Source organism: Penicillium subrubescens, assembly GCF_028828155.1.
Source record: "Penicillium subrubescens strain IBT 31985 chromosome Unknown utg000005l_segment0_segment0, whole genome shotgun sequence".
NCBI classification, from domain to species: Eukaryota; Fungi; Ascomycota; class Eurotiomycetes; order Eurotiales; family Aspergillaceae; genus Penicillium; species Penicillium subrubescens.
The window spans coordinates 446,284-467,312 of NW_026643155.1; the positions used below are offsets into that span (position 1 = coordinate 446,284).

At 48.0% G+C, this 21,029-nt stretch overlaps 9 protein-coding genes across 9 annotated transcripts; 4 read left to right on the forward strand and 5 right to left on the reverse strand.

The window, feature by feature from the left end:
- Positions 1–432: 432 nt before the first annotated feature.
- On the reverse strand, positions 433–2,864 carry N7473_006699 (S53 family peptidase; the record flags this gene model as incomplete). Its single annotated transcript, XM_057152639.1, has 8 exons — positions 433–505; positions 563–737; positions 799–974; positions 1,043–1,390; positions 1,469–1,653; positions 1,708–2,260; positions 2,316–2,579; positions 2,647–2,864. 8 exons carry the CDS (start codon positions 2,862–2,864, stop codon positions 433–435), a joined length of 1,992 nt encoding a protein of 663 aa, XP_057006977.1.
- A 440-nt stretch (positions 2,865–3,304) lies between these two features.
- On the reverse strand, positions 3,305–4,169 carry N7473_006700 (uncharacterized protein; the record flags this gene model as incomplete). Its single annotated transcript, XM_057152640.1, has 2 exons — positions 3,305–3,854; positions 3,949–4,169. 2 exons carry the CDS (start codon positions 4,167–4,169, stop codon positions 3,305–3,307), a joined length of 771 nt encoding a protein of 256 aa, XP_057006978.1.
- A 626-nt stretch (positions 4,170–4,795) lies between these two features.
- N7473_006701 (uncharacterized protein) lies at positions 4,796–5,650 on the reverse strand (the record flags this gene model as incomplete). Its single annotated transcript, XM_057152641.1, has 9 exons — positions 4,796–4,811; positions 4,863–4,878; positions 4,940–4,998; positions 5,063–5,078; positions 5,137–5,195; positions 5,259–5,274; positions 5,339–5,397; positions 5,457–5,472; positions 5,545–5,650. 9 exons carry the CDS (start codon positions 5,648–5,650, stop codon positions 4,796–4,798), a joined length of 363 nt encoding a protein of 120 aa, XP_057006979.1.
- Positions 5,651–6,848: 1,198 nt separating this feature from the next.
- On the forward strand, positions 6,849–7,581 carry N7473_006702 (oxidase ustYa family protein; the record flags this gene model as incomplete). Its single annotated transcript, XM_057152642.1, has 2 exons — positions 6,849–6,990; positions 7,043–7,581. The coding sequence occupies 2 exons, from the start codon at positions 6,849–6,851 to the stop codon at positions 7,579–7,581; spliced, it is 681 nt and encodes a 226-aa protein (XP_057006980.1).
- A 1,114-nt stretch (positions 7,582–8,695) lies between these two features.
- N7473_006703 (uncharacterized protein) lies at positions 8,696–9,498 on the forward strand (the record flags this gene model as incomplete). Its single annotated transcript, XM_057152643.1, has 5 exons — positions 8,696–8,900; positions 8,957–9,118; positions 9,175–9,259; positions 9,321–9,351; positions 9,403–9,498. 5 exons carry the CDS (start codon positions 8,696–8,698, stop codon positions 9,496–9,498), a joined length of 579 nt encoding a protein of 192 aa, XP_057006981.1.
- A 1,532-nt stretch (positions 9,499–11,030) lies between these two features.
- N7473_006704 (uncharacterized protein) lies at positions 11,031–12,055 on the reverse strand (the record flags this gene model as incomplete). Its single annotated transcript, XM_057152644.1, has 3 exons — positions 11,031–11,505; positions 11,570–11,942; positions 11,995–12,055. 3 exons carry the CDS (start codon positions 12,053–12,055, stop codon positions 11,031–11,033), a joined length of 909 nt encoding a protein of 302 aa, XP_057006982.1.
- Positions 12,056–13,628: 1,573 nt separating this feature from the next.
- On the forward strand, positions 13,629–14,374 carry N7473_006705 (uncharacterized protein; the record flags this gene model as incomplete). Its single annotated transcript, XM_057152645.1, has 2 exons — positions 13,629–13,840; positions 13,945–14,374. The coding sequence occupies 2 exons, from the start codon at positions 13,629–13,631 to the stop codon at positions 14,372–14,374; spliced, it is 642 nt and encodes a 213-aa protein (XP_057006983.1).
- A 2,155-nt stretch (positions 14,375–16,529) lies between these two features.
- On the forward strand, positions 16,530–17,247 carry N7473_006706 (uncharacterized protein; the record flags this gene model as incomplete). The annotated part of the gene is made up of 3 exons (XM_057152646.1): positions 16,530–16,734; positions 16,801–16,955; positions 16,978–17,247. The coding sequence occupies 3 exons, from the start codon at positions 16,530–16,532 to the stop codon at positions 17,245–17,247; spliced, it is 630 nt and encodes a 209-aa protein (XP_057006984.1).
- A 485-nt stretch (positions 17,248–17,732) lies between these two features.
- N7473_006707 (uncharacterized protein) lies at positions 17,733–19,177 on the reverse strand (the record flags this gene model as incomplete). Its single annotated transcript, XM_057152647.1, has 2 exons — positions 18,961–19,177; positions 17,733–18,893 (listed from the first exon to the last, which is right to left on the reverse strand). Exons 1-2 carry the CDS (start codon positions 19,009–19,011, stop codon positions 17,733–17,735), a joined length of 1,212 nt encoding a protein of 403 aa, XP_057006985.1. The 5' UTR covers positions 19,012–19,177.
- Positions 19,178–21,029: the final 1,852 nt, after the last annotated feature.

Consider the following 21,029-nt stretch of genomic DNA (forward strand, 5'->3'; position numbering starts at 1 on the left):
GTCACCCCCTTCAGGTGGTGGCGGTGTCCTGCCGGACCCTAGATCTGTCATCTGGGCGATGTGCCCAGCAGGATCGAAACAAGGGATGTGATCATGGCGAATGCCAGGGACGATGTATTTGCATGGTGCCGAGCGGAGATCCTGGCGCCCTTGGCAGTCGGAGCAGGAACGACGATCTCGAAGGGAAGGGCGACTGACAAGGAATACCTCTCGGAGCAAGACGTTTCTCTTCATCCTCGAGCTGGCAATACCGTGGAGAATAGCTGATGGCTCGCCCAGGACTGAGGATAGTTTTCGGGAAGATCGAGATGCCCGCCAAGGGGTTCGTTCGACGTGTCGCATGTGATGCATGTATTCGACAAAATTCCCGAGCATATCATCCATGAAGTTAAGACTTCATTAAATAGTAAAGTCCAGCAATGACAAGGCACCTCACGGAAGCTCAAGGAACAACTGCAACATCTTTTCGTAGTCTGGAGTCCCTAAGCCTGTTACAGGATCCCAGCTAATGATCACTTGTTAGTTCAACAGAACAGACTTAGGACCGAAACCATGTACATACCCTACAGCTGCCGAGAATCCCTGGGTACCGCACCCTGGGTTTGATCCGTTCACAATATCATTGAGAACCCATTCATTGCCATACAGCACCGGGTTCAGGAAGCCAATAGGGCCCTTCCCAATCGCCAGCCGCTCATCAACAATGCGATTGATTATAGCCGCAAATATCGGGGTACCTGCAGCCCACGTTAGCTATTCCAGGACGGTTCTTGAAAGCCTTGCTTTGGGGCTTCTCACTCGCACTGGTTCCGCCTGTGTGGCCAAATTTACCCTCATAATAAAGTGCAATATTATCGGCAACCGCAGCCACATCGGGGTAGCCCCGGCCAAGACGATTATACAGACCCGAGTCTCCTCCGGATGTCCAATTTCCCCCATAAAAAGGATATTCGGGATCAGCACTAGCAAAGTACCTTGAGAATGGACCCTGGTCAATGCCTACACAGAGAAAGGAAGCTCGACGCCATAAACAGGGACTTACTTGGAGATAGCTGCTTGCTGATAGGACGGAGCTTGGAATACGTTGCTGAAACCACCACCAGATGATAGAATGTTGTTTCCCTCGCTGTTGTACAGAGCAGTCTCCGGCGCAGAGGGCCTATGTCCTGGAAGTACTTTTGTACCCCCGACTGCCGTTATGTACGGACAGCTGAATGCTCTTATGTCAGATCCTAGTAAATCCATGGTATAGGATGTGGAAACCGACTTAGCTGGGAAAGTTGGGCTGAATATGTCCTCCCTTGGGCCTAGACACCCGTCCTGGCCTGCGACACCATGGTCACCTGAGGCCAACAGGACCGATACCCCTTGGAGACCGAGCTTCATATACCTGTTTGGTATTCGCATCAGAAAAGTTGCTACTGGCAGTCCAATGGGAAGACGGTATGACCTGGTTGGAATGACGTACTCATTGCACTGCCGCCTCTGATATGGAGCTGGGAAGTTCTGCTCGGGGCCTCCATACGATATCGAAATAACGTTGGCGGGTTTGTACAAGCCACAGAGTACCCGATTTTCAGGCTCAGCAGGGGAGTTAGGATTCACTCTTTTGCCATCACCACATTGCCCCAAAGCACAGTCGGTGCAATATGACTGCATTGTCATTAGATTTGGGCGGTACAAAAGATTCAATATCACGTAGCTTACCCCATCGATTGCATTCAGGAAAGCGTCGAGAAAACCCTGAGATGAATTTTGAGCATCCATATGATCATTCGTCTGGTAAATTGTGATTGTTTGCGGATAAACGATGGGATATACAACCTGTAGGTCCAAAGCTGACTCAAGACCAAATTTCGATGATGGTCCATCTCCCTCGGTGTTAGCAATCATGGCCTCTAGAGGCCGAGTACCCAGTGGAATATTGGTCGTCTGATTCTCGAAAAACAAGTCCAGATCTTCAGCGTGGAAGTAGTTGTCTTCCTGAAACATACCCAAAGAATTTTTAGGATGAGCCTTGGTGGCAAGTGGAATCTTGTAGATAGCTCTAATGCAGTCTGGCGTAATTAATTTGTCACAGCCCAGAGATGCGAGCACACCAGGGGCATCTGAGTCAGGAAGGTGCATTTGCTCCGAAGCACCGTGGATCAGAATATTGTCTCGTTTGTGAAGCAGCCTCTTTTGCCGTCTGAATGCTGAAAGCCTGATCCCTGGTTCAACGTAATCAATATGATTCTGGATGTTATATGGTACACGATACCTGGTCTACTTAGACATTTGATTTACAGAGGGAGGGTGAAGGAATCTCCACATACTGTTCACAGGCACAGACCCACTGACCGGTCTCCATATTCTGGTACTGAAAATATTGAGTTTGTAGCAGTTCCTCCGCCTCTTTAGCTGTGGCCGTAAACGATAGCCAGCCTTTATTTTTATTCAAGGATATGCGCGCATCGCTGACGCCGGACTGGACTATCCATGACTTCACCTGTGCAATGGTATAGTCAGAGGCTGCAAAGGTATCACTGACCTGGTCTGCCGACCAGTACTTTCCATAGTTTGGAGATTGAGGATGGGACCTTTGGCACTTGTTAGATACTGCGTGATTGGTCGATGTGACAGGCAGTGATGATTGCGTCAGCTTACACGTCTAGTAAATACTCATTCGCCCGGTGCAAGTTGTTCTGTTTCAGTCCAATTCGGACGAGCAACAGAGAGTCTGGTTTCGATCGGCCAAGTGATTTCCATTCTGGCAAGACCCGATCACGTTTCTCATGAATGACATATGTAGGAGGCAGAGCATTTACTACGGTGCAGAACGCAGTTGCCAGTAAAATCCAGGAAATTACTCTTGCACCTGACATAGTCGTGTCGGCCAGAGAGGGAGTTGGACTGTGCCACCAGAGGAGTGTAATTTCGCAGGAGTATTGGTGACGACTGAAGAAAGAGAGAACCGTTTAAGAGGGGGCCCTGGCCAGATGCCCTGCACGCCCCGCCCACATCGAATCAAATACGTACACTAGTATAGCCTAGTATCGCAGACTGAGTGCGACTTAATGGTATTGCTTACTATCGATAAGGCTATGAGTTCTTTTTTTTCCTCGAGTAATACGGCGTATCTCTCCAATATAATGAATTTCACCTTCAATTCAGATCTTAAGGCAACCCATTCTTGATTGGATTTCGAATGGAAATGCAGTGGAGAATTTGAGAAAAGTGGGTCGAGGTTGTACCAGTATGGTCAACACGAGAATAAACTGACCTCTCGACTACTAGTTAAAAAGAATAAAGAGCTCTTCCTGAACTATGGCTCACACTTCAATGGCCAAATGTTCATCCCAGTCTTGGTGCCCGTATGCACCGGTAGACCCCCGTGCAGAACACGCTTATCTCCGGTTCCATTACCTGGAAGGTTGATCCAAAAGAGCGCATTTCCTGGTATCGGTTTAAACATGACTCCCTCAAATGAGCCATTTTGAATAGCTTTACCCTCATCAAGTAAGCTTGTAGCCACCAACTCAATGCGCGGAAAATATGTTTCTCCGCCGGTGCAGTCGGCTTCTAGGAAGACAAAGACACTGGCAACGCGATTGCACAGTCGTCCGTCCTTATACCGCATTGACTCTTGAAACCAATCATAATGGAGCTTGTACTGCTGGCCGGGCTTATAAGTCACTAGTTGGGGTATACCGAAGTCGTTAGAGGCCTCTGTGAGTGATGCCATCAGAGAGAGTGCACGGCTTCCCACACGCGCGACCGAAGGCTCCGATGGTGGTAGGCCCGCCGACCGAGATGACCGATACGCATCGCCACTTGTTCCGGTTGATAATTTCGAAGGAGAATACTGAGTTTCCCTGGGAATTGTGGGTAGTTAGCTAAGAAAGGCCTCTGATTACATCCAATAACTTGTGCATTAGACGCAGAAGGAGAACGGCAGTTAGGCCTCACCCAATATCTAGTAGTTGGGATACCTCCGCCTCAGTGATGAAGTTATCAACGTAGACTAGAAGAGGGTCTTCTGACACAATCTGCGTCTTGAAGAGCGGAATTTCACTCGCTGCCTCTTTGTACCACCAGTGCCCCACGCCGCCTGTGTTGCTGGAGTAATGGTAAAATCCATAACTACAATATCCTGCGATCAGAATACCAACGATGCTCCCAATGGACATCATTTGACCAGAGCAAAATGGTGCTTGCAAGGGACTTTGCTGGAAGGTGTTCAAAAAGTCGAGAATCTGAAGTGTAGGGATGCGGGGGAGCTGATAAATGCATGGTTGGGCTGTACCTATGTGGAGCCCCTAGGTATTATCACGGCGGCGGGGATGAGAGTACAGGGATACCCCGAATGCACCTGAAGAGGTCAATTAAGATGGCGCGATGGGACCTCGGTAAATGGTACGCAGAAACAATGTTGCAAAATTCATTCGGACTGCGAGTGACATGTTCAGATACGCCCGGTCTTTGGCTTGGCCTGAAAAATCGGGTCTGGGTCGACGCCTCGATATTTGCCAACTATGCCATCCATTATAAGCAGGCTACAACCCACAATCATCGTATTTCAAACCCAGGCAGAGTGTAGACACCAGGCAGGAGGGAATACGTATGTGGCTCAGACAGCTTAATTGGTACTCTCTGTATTCGTCTACGTTACAGATACCCAGTGGTTAAACAAGGAAGCTGCTCAGACTGCTATCCTACCGGTAGTTGCAGCTTGCTCTCTGTTCCTTCCCATGATATAGTCTCATAATACCAGATCTTCCCATACCATGGTGTCAGCGGCTCTTCGGGAAATTGTCTACTCTTCCTCGGCCCTATCCTCTGTCAGACCCTCTCGGAACATATTGAGATGGCATAAAACTTACAAGAAGCCAAAGTCATCTGTGATAGGCGTTAGCACATGAATCGGACTGGATACGAAATTCAGCTCAAAAATACATACAGGGGTAAGACTCAATATCGACTGCACGCTTTTCTGGGGCGTCGCGTTTCTCTTCGCTCCTGTGATAATTCATCAGAATCCTTTCGTTGGGGGTATTATCAAGTTTAGGGATTTCGCGCATACAGGAAGCCAAAGTCATCTAAGTTTCCCAAAAAAGTCAGTATGGAAAGGGTTGAGAGGAATGCGCGATACCGTACAGGGATAAGACTCAATATCAACGGCACGCTTTTCTGCTGCATCACCCTTCTCCTCGCTCCTAGAATAAGCTATTAGTTTCTTGTCGTTAAGGCATCCTCAGGTCCAGAATTGTCGCGCATACAAGAAGCCGAAGTCATCTAAGTTTTCAATGAGGTCAGTATAGAGAGTTGATGAGGATGAGTAGTAAATCATAAATCGTACAGGGGTAAGACTCAATATCGACGGCACGCTTTTCCTCAGCTGGTGCCCTCTTCTCCTCCCTAGGATCCCGATCCCGTCAGAAACATTTCAACGGCTTCACCGCGAATGATACACCTACAAGAACCCAAAGTCATCTACCCACAGTATCAGCTCACTATCTTCTTTTCTTCACAAATCAACATAGTGGGATCAGTCGTGCAACTCACAAGGATAGCTTTCGATGTCAACATTAGCTTCACGTTTGGCGGGAGTTGGAGTTGCCAGACTAGCTGTGGCCATGGCCAAGATGGCGATAAACTGGGCAACCTTCATGTCGAAGGTGGATGAATGATTCTGTTATCTCGTCAAGTGTGAATAGCAATATTCAGATGAAGATCGAGGTGGTAGGCTTGGGTCAAAGAGCAAGGAATTATCTTTATATGACATAAAACCACGGTGATCGCTACTGGTATCATGGTAATACCACGAAATCCTGTTTTTGATCCGGTAAGATTCGTGTTTTCATTACGAAACAATGAAGACTTCTGACCACATTCCCCAGGTCGAAGGAATAACCAAACTAGGCAAAATGGTGTTTGCCAATTGTCATTAGCCCAGTGTGTGAGGTTACATACTCCGCATGCTAGGCCGGGTATGTCCACTGAGTTTGAAATGGCTAATGTGCAGCATGGAATATGTATGGTACGGAACGGGGCGATGTGCGATGTCACCTCACTAGGATCAACTGAACTTAGCAGCTAGTGGTCTATGTGCCTCTCTTATTACCCATCCAGCAACATGCGCTCTTGCTGAAATTTTCATAAGCAGTTGTTGTCGATCATAGCACTGCACGCAAAGACTTCGAGCCTTGTCTCAAGTCTAGGCTGCATGTCCTGGTCCAATCAAATGACTGTGAGCATAAAACACTGCAGTATACATATTACATGATAATACACCACTGGCTGTTGAAGAAGACATTTGCCACGTCATTTGGCACGCCTGTCGCTGCAGAAGCAGCACGATTTTTCCTAATTTGAGTTAGCTGTCACACATAAGAATCCTGAAAATCACAGCCAACTCAAGTGCTGGGATTGGCGGACAAAGCATATTATTGCTGATTATTCTCACATGATGGATACCTATGTCACCTTTCTACCATTGTGAAAGACTCTCAAGAATTCAATAAGGCCCCATCCAGCCGGTTGCACAACTTCACTGTTTTTTTCTCAATGGCTGCTTCCGAGTATCGGAAGATCTCCGAGGAAGCCTCCGATATCGACTCTCCGACACTTGAAGCAGGAGAGACTGAAGAGCCCTTGTTCCAGGCAAAATCTCACGGCACATATCTCAGAAAGCTCCCAAGCTGGGCATATGCGATCGCTAGTCTATGTTTGGTTTTTCTAGGTTTTGCTACAGGACTTTTCATCGACCTCGACCTCGATAGGAAATGCCTTATTCGTCATTCTTATTATTGTGGGTAGCACGTCCCCATTCTAAACCCCGAAATGCATTTCGAAGACGAGAAGTACTAATGGTAGCGTCAGCCCCCGCATTGGATAAAATCGATGCGGGATATAACCTCGTTCGATTTAACAGTACCGTTGGTAATCCGACGCCATTTGGTGGTACCCCACGACCGGAGGTCGACAACGCCTGGTCAGCCGTGGACCAAGGTAAGTACGCACGAAAGTAGGCTACCCGCACATCTATCTGACCTCCGCTTAGTTCGCGTGCAAAGTATATCACACGAGGAACTGGTGCGCATCGGCGGCTCGGTGGATGATGTGAGATTGCCTGAAGAACTGGGAGGAGGATACATGGCATCGGACATGTATACTCATGAACTCCACTGCCTCAACTTCCTCCGGAAGGCAACATATCCCGAGTACTACAACCAGTCACACGGATTCACAGATCTGCCACATGTCGTTCGACTGCATCTAGGTATGACAATTCCCATCTTATCCCAAATTTCGGAATTGCGTCTCGGCAAGATCGCATCTGCTTACTCTGCTCCACCAACAGACCATTGTATTGAACTGCTGCGGCAATTTGTTGTCTGCCAGGGGGATGTTGGGCTCTACACGTTCCAGTGGCTGGAGCAATATCCGACTCCTTACCCCAAATTCAGTACTTGGCATCAATGTCGCAACTCTGACTCAATTGAAGCCTGGATCACGCAAGGGGCCGCTCAAACACCTGCCAACTATACCTGGCCACGTGTACCTGGATCGGTGGTATTTCCTCGGCCGGACTCTGACTGAAATTTAAAGTGAGGGAGGAGGCCTTAAAAATGCTGGCCTGTATCGGTATAAGTGCGGGGTCTTTGAATGAGAGCAATCGTTCTGATCGGCGTATGGACTGGAATGGGCGTCTGACATTTAAGATACGTCTTGATTCGTTACTGCTTATGGTGACATATTGAAGAAAATTTGTTTGTCATAAAAACCACCAATGATACCGCAGAGACAGAAATCGATATAACTCAGGACTGGGGCTAAAATTTCGAAGGATTCGACGGCTTTCGAATAATGACCCGCTGTAGCCAAGATAGGGATTGAATTCAACCGTTGGAAATGCGAGTATAACTACCTTGTGTTGATAAACTTTTACAATGTTTCTTTCCAATCTGATAATTCCACAGATACCCATGATCACATCGGTATAACGTTATAGACTTTGTGTTGGCGAGACAATATAGTATGTCCCATGCTGATTATAAGCCAATCACTGCCACGGTACTAGCTTATTTGACCCGAGAGATCACCCCTTGTTGCAAATCTGCTAAATCCATGCCTTGACGAAACCGCCCCATGCGGGGTCAAAGATGCAATGTTACATCAACTAACGCACGTACTCCGTTTGGGCCTTTTAGCTGCAAGCTAAGCAACGGGCTCTTGGTGGGGGCGGAATCCGCCGGCGCTAGCAAAAGCAAGGAGATATGCTACAGCCACTGTTACAGTACCTTACGCAGTGGCGTAATCCTGGCTCTAGACGATTCACTGTAAAGGATCACGGACGGACTGAAGATAAATCCAATCACCCGAATCAGCTAATGAACATGTGATGTGGATCTAGTCAATACACAGGAAAAGCCTAGTGGGATTTTACAGTACAAGTCATTCTAGATAATGTAATACTTGTCGTAATGGCGTCCATCAGACGTCGATTCTGTTGTAACTCGTTTTACCACACTCTGAATCCAGTGGCATGGAGTACCTTACGTAAATGTGGGTTTCAGCCCCCTCAGCTTATCTCCTGCAGTTCAATATTTGTACTTAGAATGGCTCTCTATCGATTCAAAAAAAGCCAACGTAGTATCTACCCGGAAGAAGAAAGATCCTTTTTAGATCTCTCGCCGCCAAAACCTCGCGGACGATGGAGTACGCCGAAGAGGGTAAACCATTCCTCTCTGAAGAGCATACCGCAACGAAGGGTGTCAGACGCACACGAAGCCTAAAGTACCAGTTACTTGACTGGACTTGGGTAATATCCACGGTGATATTTGCTTCACTTTCGGTTTTCCTCTACTTCCGACCCATAAGCAGTGCGACATACGAGCATGGATTCTCAACAGACCTGGGTATAAGCACCGTCAATGCTCCCTCGCACCGGCCAGAAACTAACTTAAATTTTAAGATGCGCTGAAATCACAAATCCAACTCCATCAGGTAAAGTTTACCGGTGGACTGGAGTTAAATGAAACAGGCAAGCTGCACCGCATCATCGACCCGGGACAACCACAGTATGTCGGGCCTCCCACGCCTGAGATCGACGCGGCGTGGGACGAGCTGATGCTGGGTAATATAATGCTGTTGACCTATTCTTCTGCATGGGTATGCTAATGATGGTCGCAGCCCTCGACCTGGATCTCCCCGTGACAGAGTCAGCAGATGTGACATGGACAATGAAAGGTCAAGAGAACAATAAATATAGAGTGAGGTCAGTGGCGTCGAGAACTATTATCCAGGCGAAAGAACATGTGCTTATATTATTCTCATAGCCTCGACTTGTACCACTCGCTGCACTGCTTAGTATGTATCTGCTGTCTAGGATCATCATCAAGAAAGTTATTTACCAAACAGAATGCGATTCGTCGGGCCCTAGATTCGGATTACTATGAGCCAGGGGTGGAGCATCCTTATTTCTTTCGGCTACATATTGGTATGGACTTTAATTGATTACCCAAACTCATGCAGCTGAATACTGATATTGGCTGTCGGATAAGATCATTGCATCGACTATCTTCGCCAAGGTATCCAATGCTCAGCCGACCTGACCCCACTCGGCTATGAGTGGAATGAGGAATATCAAGTTCCATTCCCCTTGTTCAAAGAGAGACACACCTGCCGGAACTTCGAAAAGATAAAATCTTGGGCGATGGACAGGATTCCACCCGAGAGACAGAATCACAGTCATAGTCATTCGATCGGGCAACGGCAGACCTACGGTTCATGACACACATGCTTCTAGGGAACCTCCAGCTTATCGTTATATATGGACGAAGTGTTGGTTTTACGCCATGAAAACGTATTGGTGGCACAAGGAAGAAAGAAAACAAACGCCGTTATGTCTGGAAAGAGATTCTCATTAACTACAAAATATATTATCTACCGTCATCTTGAATTTCATTTAACGCCAATGCGCCTGCGAAGCTGAAATGGTCCGTAAATGAGCACGATATCCAAGCCGATCATCTCCATGGCCCAATCCATGTCTTAAACTTGCTGATAATACCCCTTTCTGCACGTTTCTGTCTTAAAATCTTGAATAAAGCATCCTTGTCATCAGGATAGGAGATCGCCTCAAACGCATCATCAATGGACTGGAAATTTGGGTACTCTATCAATTTGGTACTGAGTTGACGCTTGCGCTTACCTTCCTTCCAGATCGAGACGTCAGGATCCCCGCCAGCTAATAGTAGAGACTTTACATCCTTGAATACCCGTGGATAAAGATGTTCGAACTTCGTCAAATCCTTTCTCCTGTAAAGGCATTCAAGGCGACGTTTCCAAATAGTGGTGTCCTTGTACACGCCATTTGGATTTGCACCGTGTTTCAGAAATAGCTCAATCGTACTCTTTCGCTCATCCCGCTCACTTGGAGTTAAATCCAGCTCAGGCAAGTCAAGAACAAAAAATGCCCAAACTGCTGAGCCTGCCAGAGAAACATTTGGGTTTGCTCCTTCGGCAAGAAACATTTCCAGTACTTGATCCATTCTTACTCCGAGGCAACCCATCCCTGCTCGTCTGGTTGCTTTGGAGGAAGCAAATTCTTCACGTATATAACGACACAAAAATTCGGCCCAGTGCCATGCATTTACATCGGCTCCATCTTCCAAGAAGAGATGCACAGTATCCATCGGATTTGGAAATTCACGGTAGAGCCTTTTTGAAGGGAGTAATGCATGTGATAATAATGGACGATGCCAATTTGCCAGTGATAAAGAGGGATCCTGATCAATTCTTTCTGCAACGTAGTAACGAAGCCCGCGCTGCACACACAGTTCGAAGAAGGACTGGGCGTTGCATTGCTTGAAGAGAAGTTTGTTAAGTTTTTGGGCGGTATGAGCAGTTGGTTTTATGTTGAGAGCCTTCGACCACCAACATCAGAGCATCTCCAAAATCATCCACGACTCGGGGGACCAAGGACTTCGTTTGGACTTCGACTTTGTAGGCATAGTAAAGGAAATGGAAATCTTCAACCCATCTGCTCACAAGATGAATTTTTCCACCTCACCAATGTCGAGTGTTAGGAGTTTGAGTGTAGCAAAGATCGAATGGCAGATGACAAGTTCAGGAATGAAGGCAGACGTAGTTTTGAGGGCGAACTTCGCCTGAATATCCTCCCGAATCAAGAATTCAGAAACAGTACGATGAAGGAAGTCTACCTTTTGGGTGAGAAAAAGGTCTTTGTTTTGACTGGAGAATGTCGGCTGGTGTAAAATTCCCAGAAGTCCTTTGGACCGATCGTCAATTCGTTTCTCCATCGTTATTTCCCGATCTTTGATTTTCAGCCCTAATTTTATTTTTGCGTTTTGAGTTGCCTTTTGACTACTGCGAGTTTGAACACCCAGTCTGAGCGCAAAATCCGAATTTTCTTCCAGATTGTCAACGAATGTGTAAAGGAGCAGAGGCAAAAGGTGCCCAGGCTCCCTGGGCAACCCGGAATATCCGCGCCATTTGGGACTGATATACATCGTCGACCAAATTTAGCATGTGCTCAAAGAAGTCTTAGAGATCAGTAGGCAACTGATAAAGCCTGGTTTGCAAAAATTTGAAGGTATCAGCAGAGGTCAGGCCTCGTAGCAACGACCGAACAACGAGAAAACCCCAAAGAAAGACACCTTGCGCAAGGTCAACAATCTCAGAAACAAGTTCATTGTATTTGCTGTCGTGATTTCTTGCTTGGATGAAATTTGGATCCTCTTCGAAAGTTTGGTAGACATAGATCTCAATATCTCGTCTGGTGAGTTCTTGAAGGTACAGCCGGGGATCGGTGTTTGTGTCAAAAGCTTTCTCGAAGATTTCCCAAGGTCGGCTCGATACGCAGACCTTGACGTTTACAAAAGCCGTCAAGTTCTCAGGCACTCTGAGGATGTCTCGTGAGTCGCCGGGATACTCGTCTAGTCCGTGGATGATTGCAGATGAATTTCATGAGTGTTGACTTTCCCGCACCAGCTTTACCACCAATCCAGTAAAGACCACCATGTTTGCCACCTTGCTTTAGCCATTCCATGAACTTTGTCTTTGGCCTCGGTGTCTCTGGGCTTTTTGGGTCTTGTGATTCCTGGAATACCCACTCAAATGTCTTCGCATGTGCCTCGGGAATGCTCTCATGACGAACTTTGATCTGCTGAAACCGCAAGCTAGCCAGAATTTTCTGCTCCGTAACAAGTTCGAAGCCTCTGTCTTCAATTCCGATAATCTTGCACCAAGCTCCGCAAAGTTGATATCTCTCACTATTCCCACTTGACTACGCCCAAGCGTCATCAACCTTCTCCACAAGAGTCTGAACTAGTTGATTGCGATCGATTTCCATCCTCCTATTCTCATCAACAAGACTGCGAAGCACAGCGAGGAAGTCTGATTGCTGATTGCTGAGCAATTTCAGAAGTTGTATCTTGAGTTCGCTCCGATAGCCATCCAGCGCTTTTCGAGATCCCTCAGATCACGTTCTTTCGAGACACATTTCAACGCTTGCTGGAAACTTCTCCATTTGCTATCCGTCTGTTCCAACTTGAGCCTTGCTATTGCAGATAGAAGCCGGGCTCCTTCTTCTTCGCATGATGCAGCTAGCTTAGTAAGTGCCTGCCCATGCGCCGTGAGGGTAGGGGAAGCTGGATTTTGAGATAGCCTGGTATTCAAATAGATGAGGTTTTAGGTGATTTGCTCAAGGTGTTGATGATTGCTTGAGAAGCCTTCGGCGGACTTATATATCTCGCGCGAGCTGTTCAGAAGCTTGGAAACAAAATCGATGAATTGAACGATGTTGCCCGCAATACTAAGGGCCGAAAGAGGATCGAGAACCATCTTAGCAAATCACAAATATGTCGACGCGACCGGGTGATTATAGTTCAAGTCGAAGATCTTTGTAGTATATGATTGATCGTTGCTGTGGAACCTTCAGAGGACCGCGGAGCCGCCTTTTTTGGCTTCTTAGGCAGCCATTCCTTTCAGGCACAGGTATGGCGCACCGACCCCCATGTCAGCCGCACTGCACAATGGGTCAATATGGTTGGATATACATGTGGTAGCCACGGCGAATCTATTTTCCGTGACATGCTCCAATCATCATGGAGAGGGGAAAGCTGTTGTTCTGATCGGCGCTTTAGAAGTTGAAGAGTAATGCGCCAAAATAATCAAGCCGGCGAATTCAATATAATTCGTACAACTTATCAAAAAGGAAAAACATACAACAGCCAGGATTCGCATGTGGTCACCCACCATACTACTAACTGGCCGGCGTGTGGCTTAAGTACGGCTGAGCGGACGGGAAGCCCTGTTCTCCACACCCTATGGTCGTATGTACTTGAGATAACACATACATAAAAAATATCCTCTAATAGGATTTGATCCTAGCTTATCAGGCAAGGAGGTTGGGTGCGCAAAACACCGGATCAGAAGCTATGTGAGAGTGGGTGAGTCTTATCCTCCGTCGCCCGGCTAATGCACTCCTACGGTACAACATTTGTTAGGCTGTTCACGTGATGAACCATGGATGCTGGCCTTCAGACTAGTGCTTTGTTTCGCAATGCGCCCATTTCTGCCTTCTCTCCCAGCAGATTGCGTATGCCACCCGCTTAATACCGATGTCTTTCATTAACGATGCTATCACTCACCCAGTCCCCATTTTATCTTCAATTGAGCCGCACAAATTGCTAAGCAAAGAGCCTCTGGCTACGGCGGGAAGCGACGATGAAAAGGTCGCCCAGAGGCCATTAGAAAATGGCATCCGAGATGGCGATCCAGATGTCGTCCTCGTGGACTTCGAGGAGAACGACCCGAAAAACCCTTTGCATTGGTCACCGATGCAAAAATGGATGATTGTATTCGTTATCTCGTAGATGGGTTTCGTCAGGTGGGCGTAGTATCTGTATACCTGCTGCTGTCGACTGACCGAATTAGTGTCTTTTCGACAATGACCATCGTGCCCACAGCGCCTCAGATCTTGCAAGAGTTTCATTCAGATAGTAAGATTGACCAGACCTTGCTTGTCACGATTTGGGAGCTTAGGGAAGGAGTTGGCCCATTTTTCATCGCGCCGCTCTCCGAAAGATTCGGCCGGCTTCCCGTCTTCCATATTAGGAACCTCTTAGCGCTCTGTTGCTTAGTCGCCAGCGCCCTGAGCGTAAACATCTCTATGCTGATTGCGTTCCGATTCTCAACGGGCTGCTTCCTGTCGATTCTCACCCTTAGACCCGCCATCGTCGGAGATTTGTTCCAAATGGAACAAACCGGTCGGTCTATAGCATTAGTCATAGGCACTCAGATGATAGCAGATTTTATCTCACCTATCGCAGGCGCGTATATCGCACAGAGCCTGGGCTGGAGATAGTCGATTTAGCTAGCGGCTATCGTGCTCGGATTCTTCAGCTTGCTCTTACTGTTTGTGCTCCGGGAGACATACGCAGTAGTTATTCTAAGGCGGAAGGCAGAGCGATTACAAGAGGAGCGCGCAGACGACAAGAAATATCTTTCCAAACATCAGGCCCGTATCGATGCATCCACTAAGCTTGAAAGGGCTATAAAAACCAATGAAAATCCTGGCCCAATCTCCTATCCTTATGCCGACGACGAGCTACATAGCTATAACATACGCCTTGGTCTCATTGATCCTTGCCACACTCACGGAAACCATAGAGTCGACGTATCCCACTGTATTTTCTAGCGGGTCTATTAGCTTAACGTTTTTGAGTCTCGCCATCGGCAACACCATCGCCTTGATATTCTATAGTCTCACGTCCGACCGCTACGTGATCCATCAGCGGGAAACGAAGGGCGACGCATTTAAGCCGGAGTCTCGGCTGGTGCATCTGCTTCTTGCCGCAATCATTCTTCCTCTGGGGTTCCTCATCTACGGATGGACATTAGAGTATTATGTTCAATACATCGTGCCACTCATCGGAGCGTGTGCCGCGGGTTTCAGCATAACACTTTCGGCCATACCGGCGGAAACTTACGTGGTGGATATTTACGAAATCCATGGGGCATCTGCTATAGCTGCTGGTGTTATTTTCCGAGCGATTGCTGGGGCTTTTCTGCCATTAATTGGTCCTCCTTTGTATCAATCGATTGGACAGGGCTGGGGTAACACTGTTCTGGCCTTTATCGCAGCAGCTTTTATTCCCCCTTTGGCCTTACTCATGAGATACGGAGATTGGTTTCATAGTAAAGAATTGTTTGGGATGTCTGGAAGATAGATTGCTTTTTATCCACAGCAAATTTTACTCATTCTAAATCGCTAGTGTGTGGTCAGGATCTTTGAGAGTTGGGACCAGTCAAAATAAACAAATACTCTGGCTTTAATACTCTCTCGCAACTGCTTGTTGTCACTATTTCGAGTATCTCGAAAAGCCGTATGAGGAACGCCTGCATCATAGTTTTAAGAGTCATGAATGGATGCGACCTCCCAAGGAATGGGTGCGGGCACAAACTCTCATGAAACCTCATTATTTCGATCCAGCGCGAGACTACAGGCTGAGTGGCATGTGGATGCGACGTATCATGTATACTGCAACGGCCCCTGACAATCTAGGCTTGTTGTACCTAGCTGAAACTTTGCCCATGCTGAAAGACTCCTTGATGGATGCAGATGTGAGAAATGCAGTTCCGCAGCCAGCATATGGACCATCTGATCCAATTGCCTCGAGAATAGCGCCGGCACTCTACATTAGAGGCTTAATGGACGTTCCACCATGAGCTGCTGCAGCTGCTGTTCTCGGGTCAAGGGCGAGCCCGCCTGCGGTATCACCAGCTGCATATGGAGAATCTCGAGACGGTCCCAACATGACAATATTGGCTGTGTCGTGGTAGCAAACCTATGGTACTGCCGAATCGTTCAGTTATATTATTGATTCTTTGCTATTTCCATCTATTGTGTTTTTTTCATTGTTGCTTTACTGGTGGCCGGGAGTTTGTAATTGCCCACAGTGCTTCCTCGCGTGAAATGATCGCACTGGTCCTTGATTTGTGCCTGCTTTGTGATTCACAAATTACTGTTTAAGGTGTTGACGCTTTGTGGCAGCGATGACTTTGAAATTCTATTTTTGTGAACTAAATTGAATTTTCCGTATTTGTTAGACATGTTCACTGGTACCGGTGTTAGGAATGAATACCACTAGCCAGTTTGTCTATAAGTCCCAAGAGTACTCATATCGGAAAATATGAGCGATCATCCAACATAAGTCCCGAAAGTCCAGACTGTCTAGTCTTCAGGCGTGGAACATCAGCCGCGCCCGAAACTCGCGGAAGATAGAAAGATTCTCAGGGAAAAGTCAGTGATAATTAACTCTGCGACCAGTAGCACCAGCTGCTGCGGGGAGAATTTATTGAAGCAACCGCCAGCGAGCAAAGGATGCGGGGTAACTATGAAGGCCAACTCCAAGGGGGATCAGGCAAATTGTGGGTCAGAATAATTTGTATATTATGATGATGTTGAACAAGTTTTGTTGGTCGCGACACTTCTAATAATCCAAGTCTTCTGCTACACAATGTCACCCAAATACGGCCACCTGTCACAATCGCGTGCATCGACCAGAGTCTCTCTGCGATGGTTACCCGGGCCACCCTTTGAAAACACCGAAACGCTTGTTCTGATGGTGGGAGAATGGTACGTTGACTTGAGAGTTGACAAAGAATCGGGTGCTCTTGGTTGGGCAATCGCTGGCCAATATCTTCTGAAGGACACCAACCCGCGTATGTGTCGCTTCCTCTCAGTGGGATCATCCTCTTTCTGCATGGCCAACTAATTATCACTGATAGGGAGGATTGTCCTAACTCATACCATTGACTCACATGGTAACTTCAATGTGAGCGACCCTTGTCTTTTCATACCGCTTCCCGACGGATGTGACTTGGAGACGGGTGCAATGCCTCGCCCTGATATGCCGGGAAACCCAGTTACCGAGTACGAAGAAGTATGGAGGTATCTTTCGAAAGACGACATTGGCATTCACGACGTTGAAAAGCCAATTGCATGGGATGTTGGAATCCGACGATAATGACCCGGCCCATGATTCCCATCAAGGAACCAAGATTTTCCTGGCTCGCATTGAAGGAAGATACTTGGCTTTGCAGCAGATATGCATTCATAATAAGGGCCAGTCGGGCGATCCAGATAAGATTATCGGTGGTGAAGTGAGTGCAAAGTCAGAAGTGTTTGTTGATGGTCATTGGAGAGTGAAACACGTTGAGGCTCGATCATGTTGATCTTCCATCAATCTGTAATGATTTTGAGGATCATGATCAGCATTCATGGGAGGTTCCAGGGAAAATTGTCACCGTAAGAGGGTGCCGATACATTGTCCGAGCTTTCGAAACCACTGAAAAACAGTCCAAGCCTACACAATTGGCGAAGTTTTGAACGCTAGATTTGAATGTACTTCTCCAACATCATAAATGAATATGAAATAAATTGAATATTGGGTCAACGTCATACAAGCAAAACATTCTCGTATCTACATGGACAAGGTGGTGGAAAGCTAGAAGAATGGACCGAATTGAGAGAGGTATCGCAGTATTAAGTTTACTGAATCGAGGCCGAATGCGCCCATCAAGAATAGAAGTAAAGAGAAGATGGACCCGAATGTCCAGCACGAAGAGCAACGTAACAACATTTGCAGATAAATAAATGCACATACCAGCAGACACCAGCACATGCTACATACATCTGCTACGCAGGCCTAATTGACTCTTTAGATCTGCATGGCAGCGGCGCACAGGGCGCCGAAGAAAACGGCGACACCGGACAGGGTAGCACGACCGGCGGCGTTGAACGCAGGTGTGGCACTGGGGGTGCTCGCACTGCCGGTGGAGCCAGAGCCGGCGGAACCGGCGGGGCCAGTGGGGGCAGAAGAAGGCACACGACGGATAGAAGAGCTCTTGAGGCCAGCGGTGCCGGAGGGGCAGATGGTGGTGGTGCTGTGAACGGTCACGGTAGCAGCGGCAGATGAGGAGGGGCGTCCAGCGGGAGAAGAGACACCAGGGGCACCAGAAGGTCCGGAGCTGGGGACGGGAATACCAGTGACGGAGGGGGAGGAAGGAGAGGAGCCAGGGCCAGAGGGCGAAGTGCCGACGGCAGTGGTGGAGGTCTCAGAGCCAGTACCAGTAGCAGTCGCGGTGGCAGAGCCAGTTGGGCCGGAGCCGGGGATAGTAGACGACTCTACGATGGTGCTGGTCAGAGTAGAGCAGTCCTGGCAGTCGGCCTCGCCCAGGACAGCAAGGCACAGGTTGATAGGGATGTTGATCAGACCGCTGCCAGAGTTGGAGCTCTGGTGGCAGTGAGCCTCGCCAAGGACAGCCAGGCAGATGTTGATGGGGACGTTGATCAGGGAGCCACCATCGTTGCTGGAAGAGGAGGCCTGGTCACACTTGGCCTTTCCAAGGGCAGCAACGCAGGCATTGACAGGGACATTAATCAACCCGTTAGTGGCGCTCTGCTGCTTGCACTCAACCTCTCCGAGGACGGCAGCGCAGAGACCAACAGGAACGCTGATCAGGGAGTCACCATTGCCGCTTGAAGAAGAGGCCTGATCACACTTGGCCTTTCCGAGGGCAGCAACGCAGGCATTGACGGGGACGTTAATCAACCCGTTGGTGGTGCTCTGTTGCTTGCACTCAACCTCTCCGAGTATGGCAAGGCAGAGATTGACTGGAACGCTGATCAGGGAGTCACCATCGCTGCTGGAAGAAGAGGCCTGATCACACTTGGCCTTTCCGAGGGCAGCAACACAGGCATTGACGGGGACGTTAATCAACCCGTTGGTGGTGCTCTGCTGCTTGCATTCAACCTCTCCGAGGATGGCAGCGCAGAGGTTAACAGGAACGCTGATCAGGCTATCGGTGGCGTAGGCACTCTATATAAAAACCCGTCAGCCCTTTATACATTTTTGGTGAAAGATCTGGGGTCATTTTGTTACTCACAGAGGCGGAAGCCGCAAGGGCGACGAGGGAAGTGATGATAGTTTGCTTCATTGTGTCGAAAGAAATAACGATACGTGGATTGTCAAAAGAGTGTATGTCGTAATAAACGAATGGACGCTGCGAACAGCAAAAAGAGTGACTTGAGAAGACTAACGAGAGAATGAAGCTGCTGGAGAAATCAACAGGGAGATCAGGGGAGGAGGGTGATCTTAATGTACTTCTCGAGTAGGGACAAAAGCCCTACGGACAAGATACGCCGAGTCAACCAGCATAGCGTCTTGGCTTGCACTTTTGCATCCACCGACAAGGGGAAGAGAGGTCCAATCTAGTGTCGATCTGCATTTCCAAACGGTCGGCAAGCAAGAAACAGGGTGAGAGAAGACCAGACCAGTCTATTCCAAGACTTTGATTGAATTTTGATTGGCGGTTTCTTGTCGCTCACACGCAGTGGTTGACATGTCCGACTTTGATCTCAACTTGGCAAGAGAACGACCTGAAAGCTAGCAGACCTGATATTTCTTAGTCGAACTCTAACTGTACTGTGAGCCCCGTTACGGGTCCACTAGCTCCAAATTATACTTGGCCTGATTGCTCGTGATTCTCCACTAGTGCACCACATCCGTCCCCATAACTGATTTTTGCGCTCGTGACATTGTCGATCAGGGGTGAAATACCCGAATTTGAAGGCCTTGAGATTGCCTCGCTAGGTACACTGTACAGTAAGTATGTACTATGCACCCGGTACATATTTGATAATAGACCTCTTGCCCATTCACTAGTGCCTTGCTTTTCCAGTCTCGAGTCCAATGGCTTGAGCTTAGTATTTGGGTGTCCAATGCTGTTCTCACAGCCTCCTCTCATCCAATCTTGCCATTAGGCATCCCTTTCGTTAGTTAGCAGGTGAGAACATCTGACTCGACATCGCTTACCAAACAAAGAAAACCTTCACGGCGGCACCATGCGTTTTCCAAGGCTAATGCAAAGCACCCAGCCATTGATCCTCTTACCCCCTTTTTCCCAGGCGAAGTGTACTGTATTTGAACCCTGGCCTTGCGCTAAGTCCTATCTACAGGAACTCGGCGCAATTATTGTGAAAGCAAACATGAATTATTGAAGGCGACCCATGTTCGGGGTAAATCGGTGGCTTGCAAGCCACCAAAATAGACCCTGCGAACTCATGTGGGCCTCGGCTGCTGGTGCTGAAGACACATACTGTAGACCCCACACCCACCACTCCGCACAGTGGACCCATTTCCCTTTTGAATTCGCCGCGGTCCACACGGCCAAATTTCATATCTTGCCATCCTGGATATTTCCTGATCCTGGATCTCGTGGTTCTTCATTGTGTCGAATTGTAACACATGGCTTCGGCTGTCGGGGTATCCCGCGGGCCTACGCCAGCGTCGCCGACTTTCACACCACACGCCAGCCCGGTTGCCAACCGAGCAAGGTTGAGTTTCCTGTGCATATGTGGAAATTAGTTATATGCAATCGAAATTCGAGCATTCGCATCAATCCTCGGCAACAGGTGGAGGCCATACCTTGGCGCTAGGGACTTCTTCGCATTGCTTCAGTGGGGACCAGGTTCTACATAAATATTTAAGCAATAATTTGTCAAGAGTCGATTCCACTTATTCACTCAAGACTTCCAAGAGTCAAGGCATCTGTAGATCTCGTCAAGAATGGCAAAAAGGTCGACGTTAGCCGCGCGTGGGAAATCGCGTCGGAGATCAAGCTCCAGGAATTCGATACCGCGTTCTTAATTTAGATAGTCTGCGGACTGTAATTGAAGCCCTAGGAGAGAGCAAGTCGGAGTTTATCCTTGCTTGATGGGTTCACGATAGCTTGTGAATTGGTGGGGCTTCCGGTCAGTGTAACATTGAAAGGCATGGACAGGTCGGTGAGCAGGAAACTTTTGACCTGTCAGGTCAGCCAGGTCTACGCGACTCGTCAGCTGCTAGACGCGTCGGCGGTCACAGCACCAGTTTTAGTAGCCGCATTGGCTGCTAGCCTGTAAGGCTTCCAAAAGAATAGCAAGAAATATCTAGACCTCAAAGAAATTTCTGGGT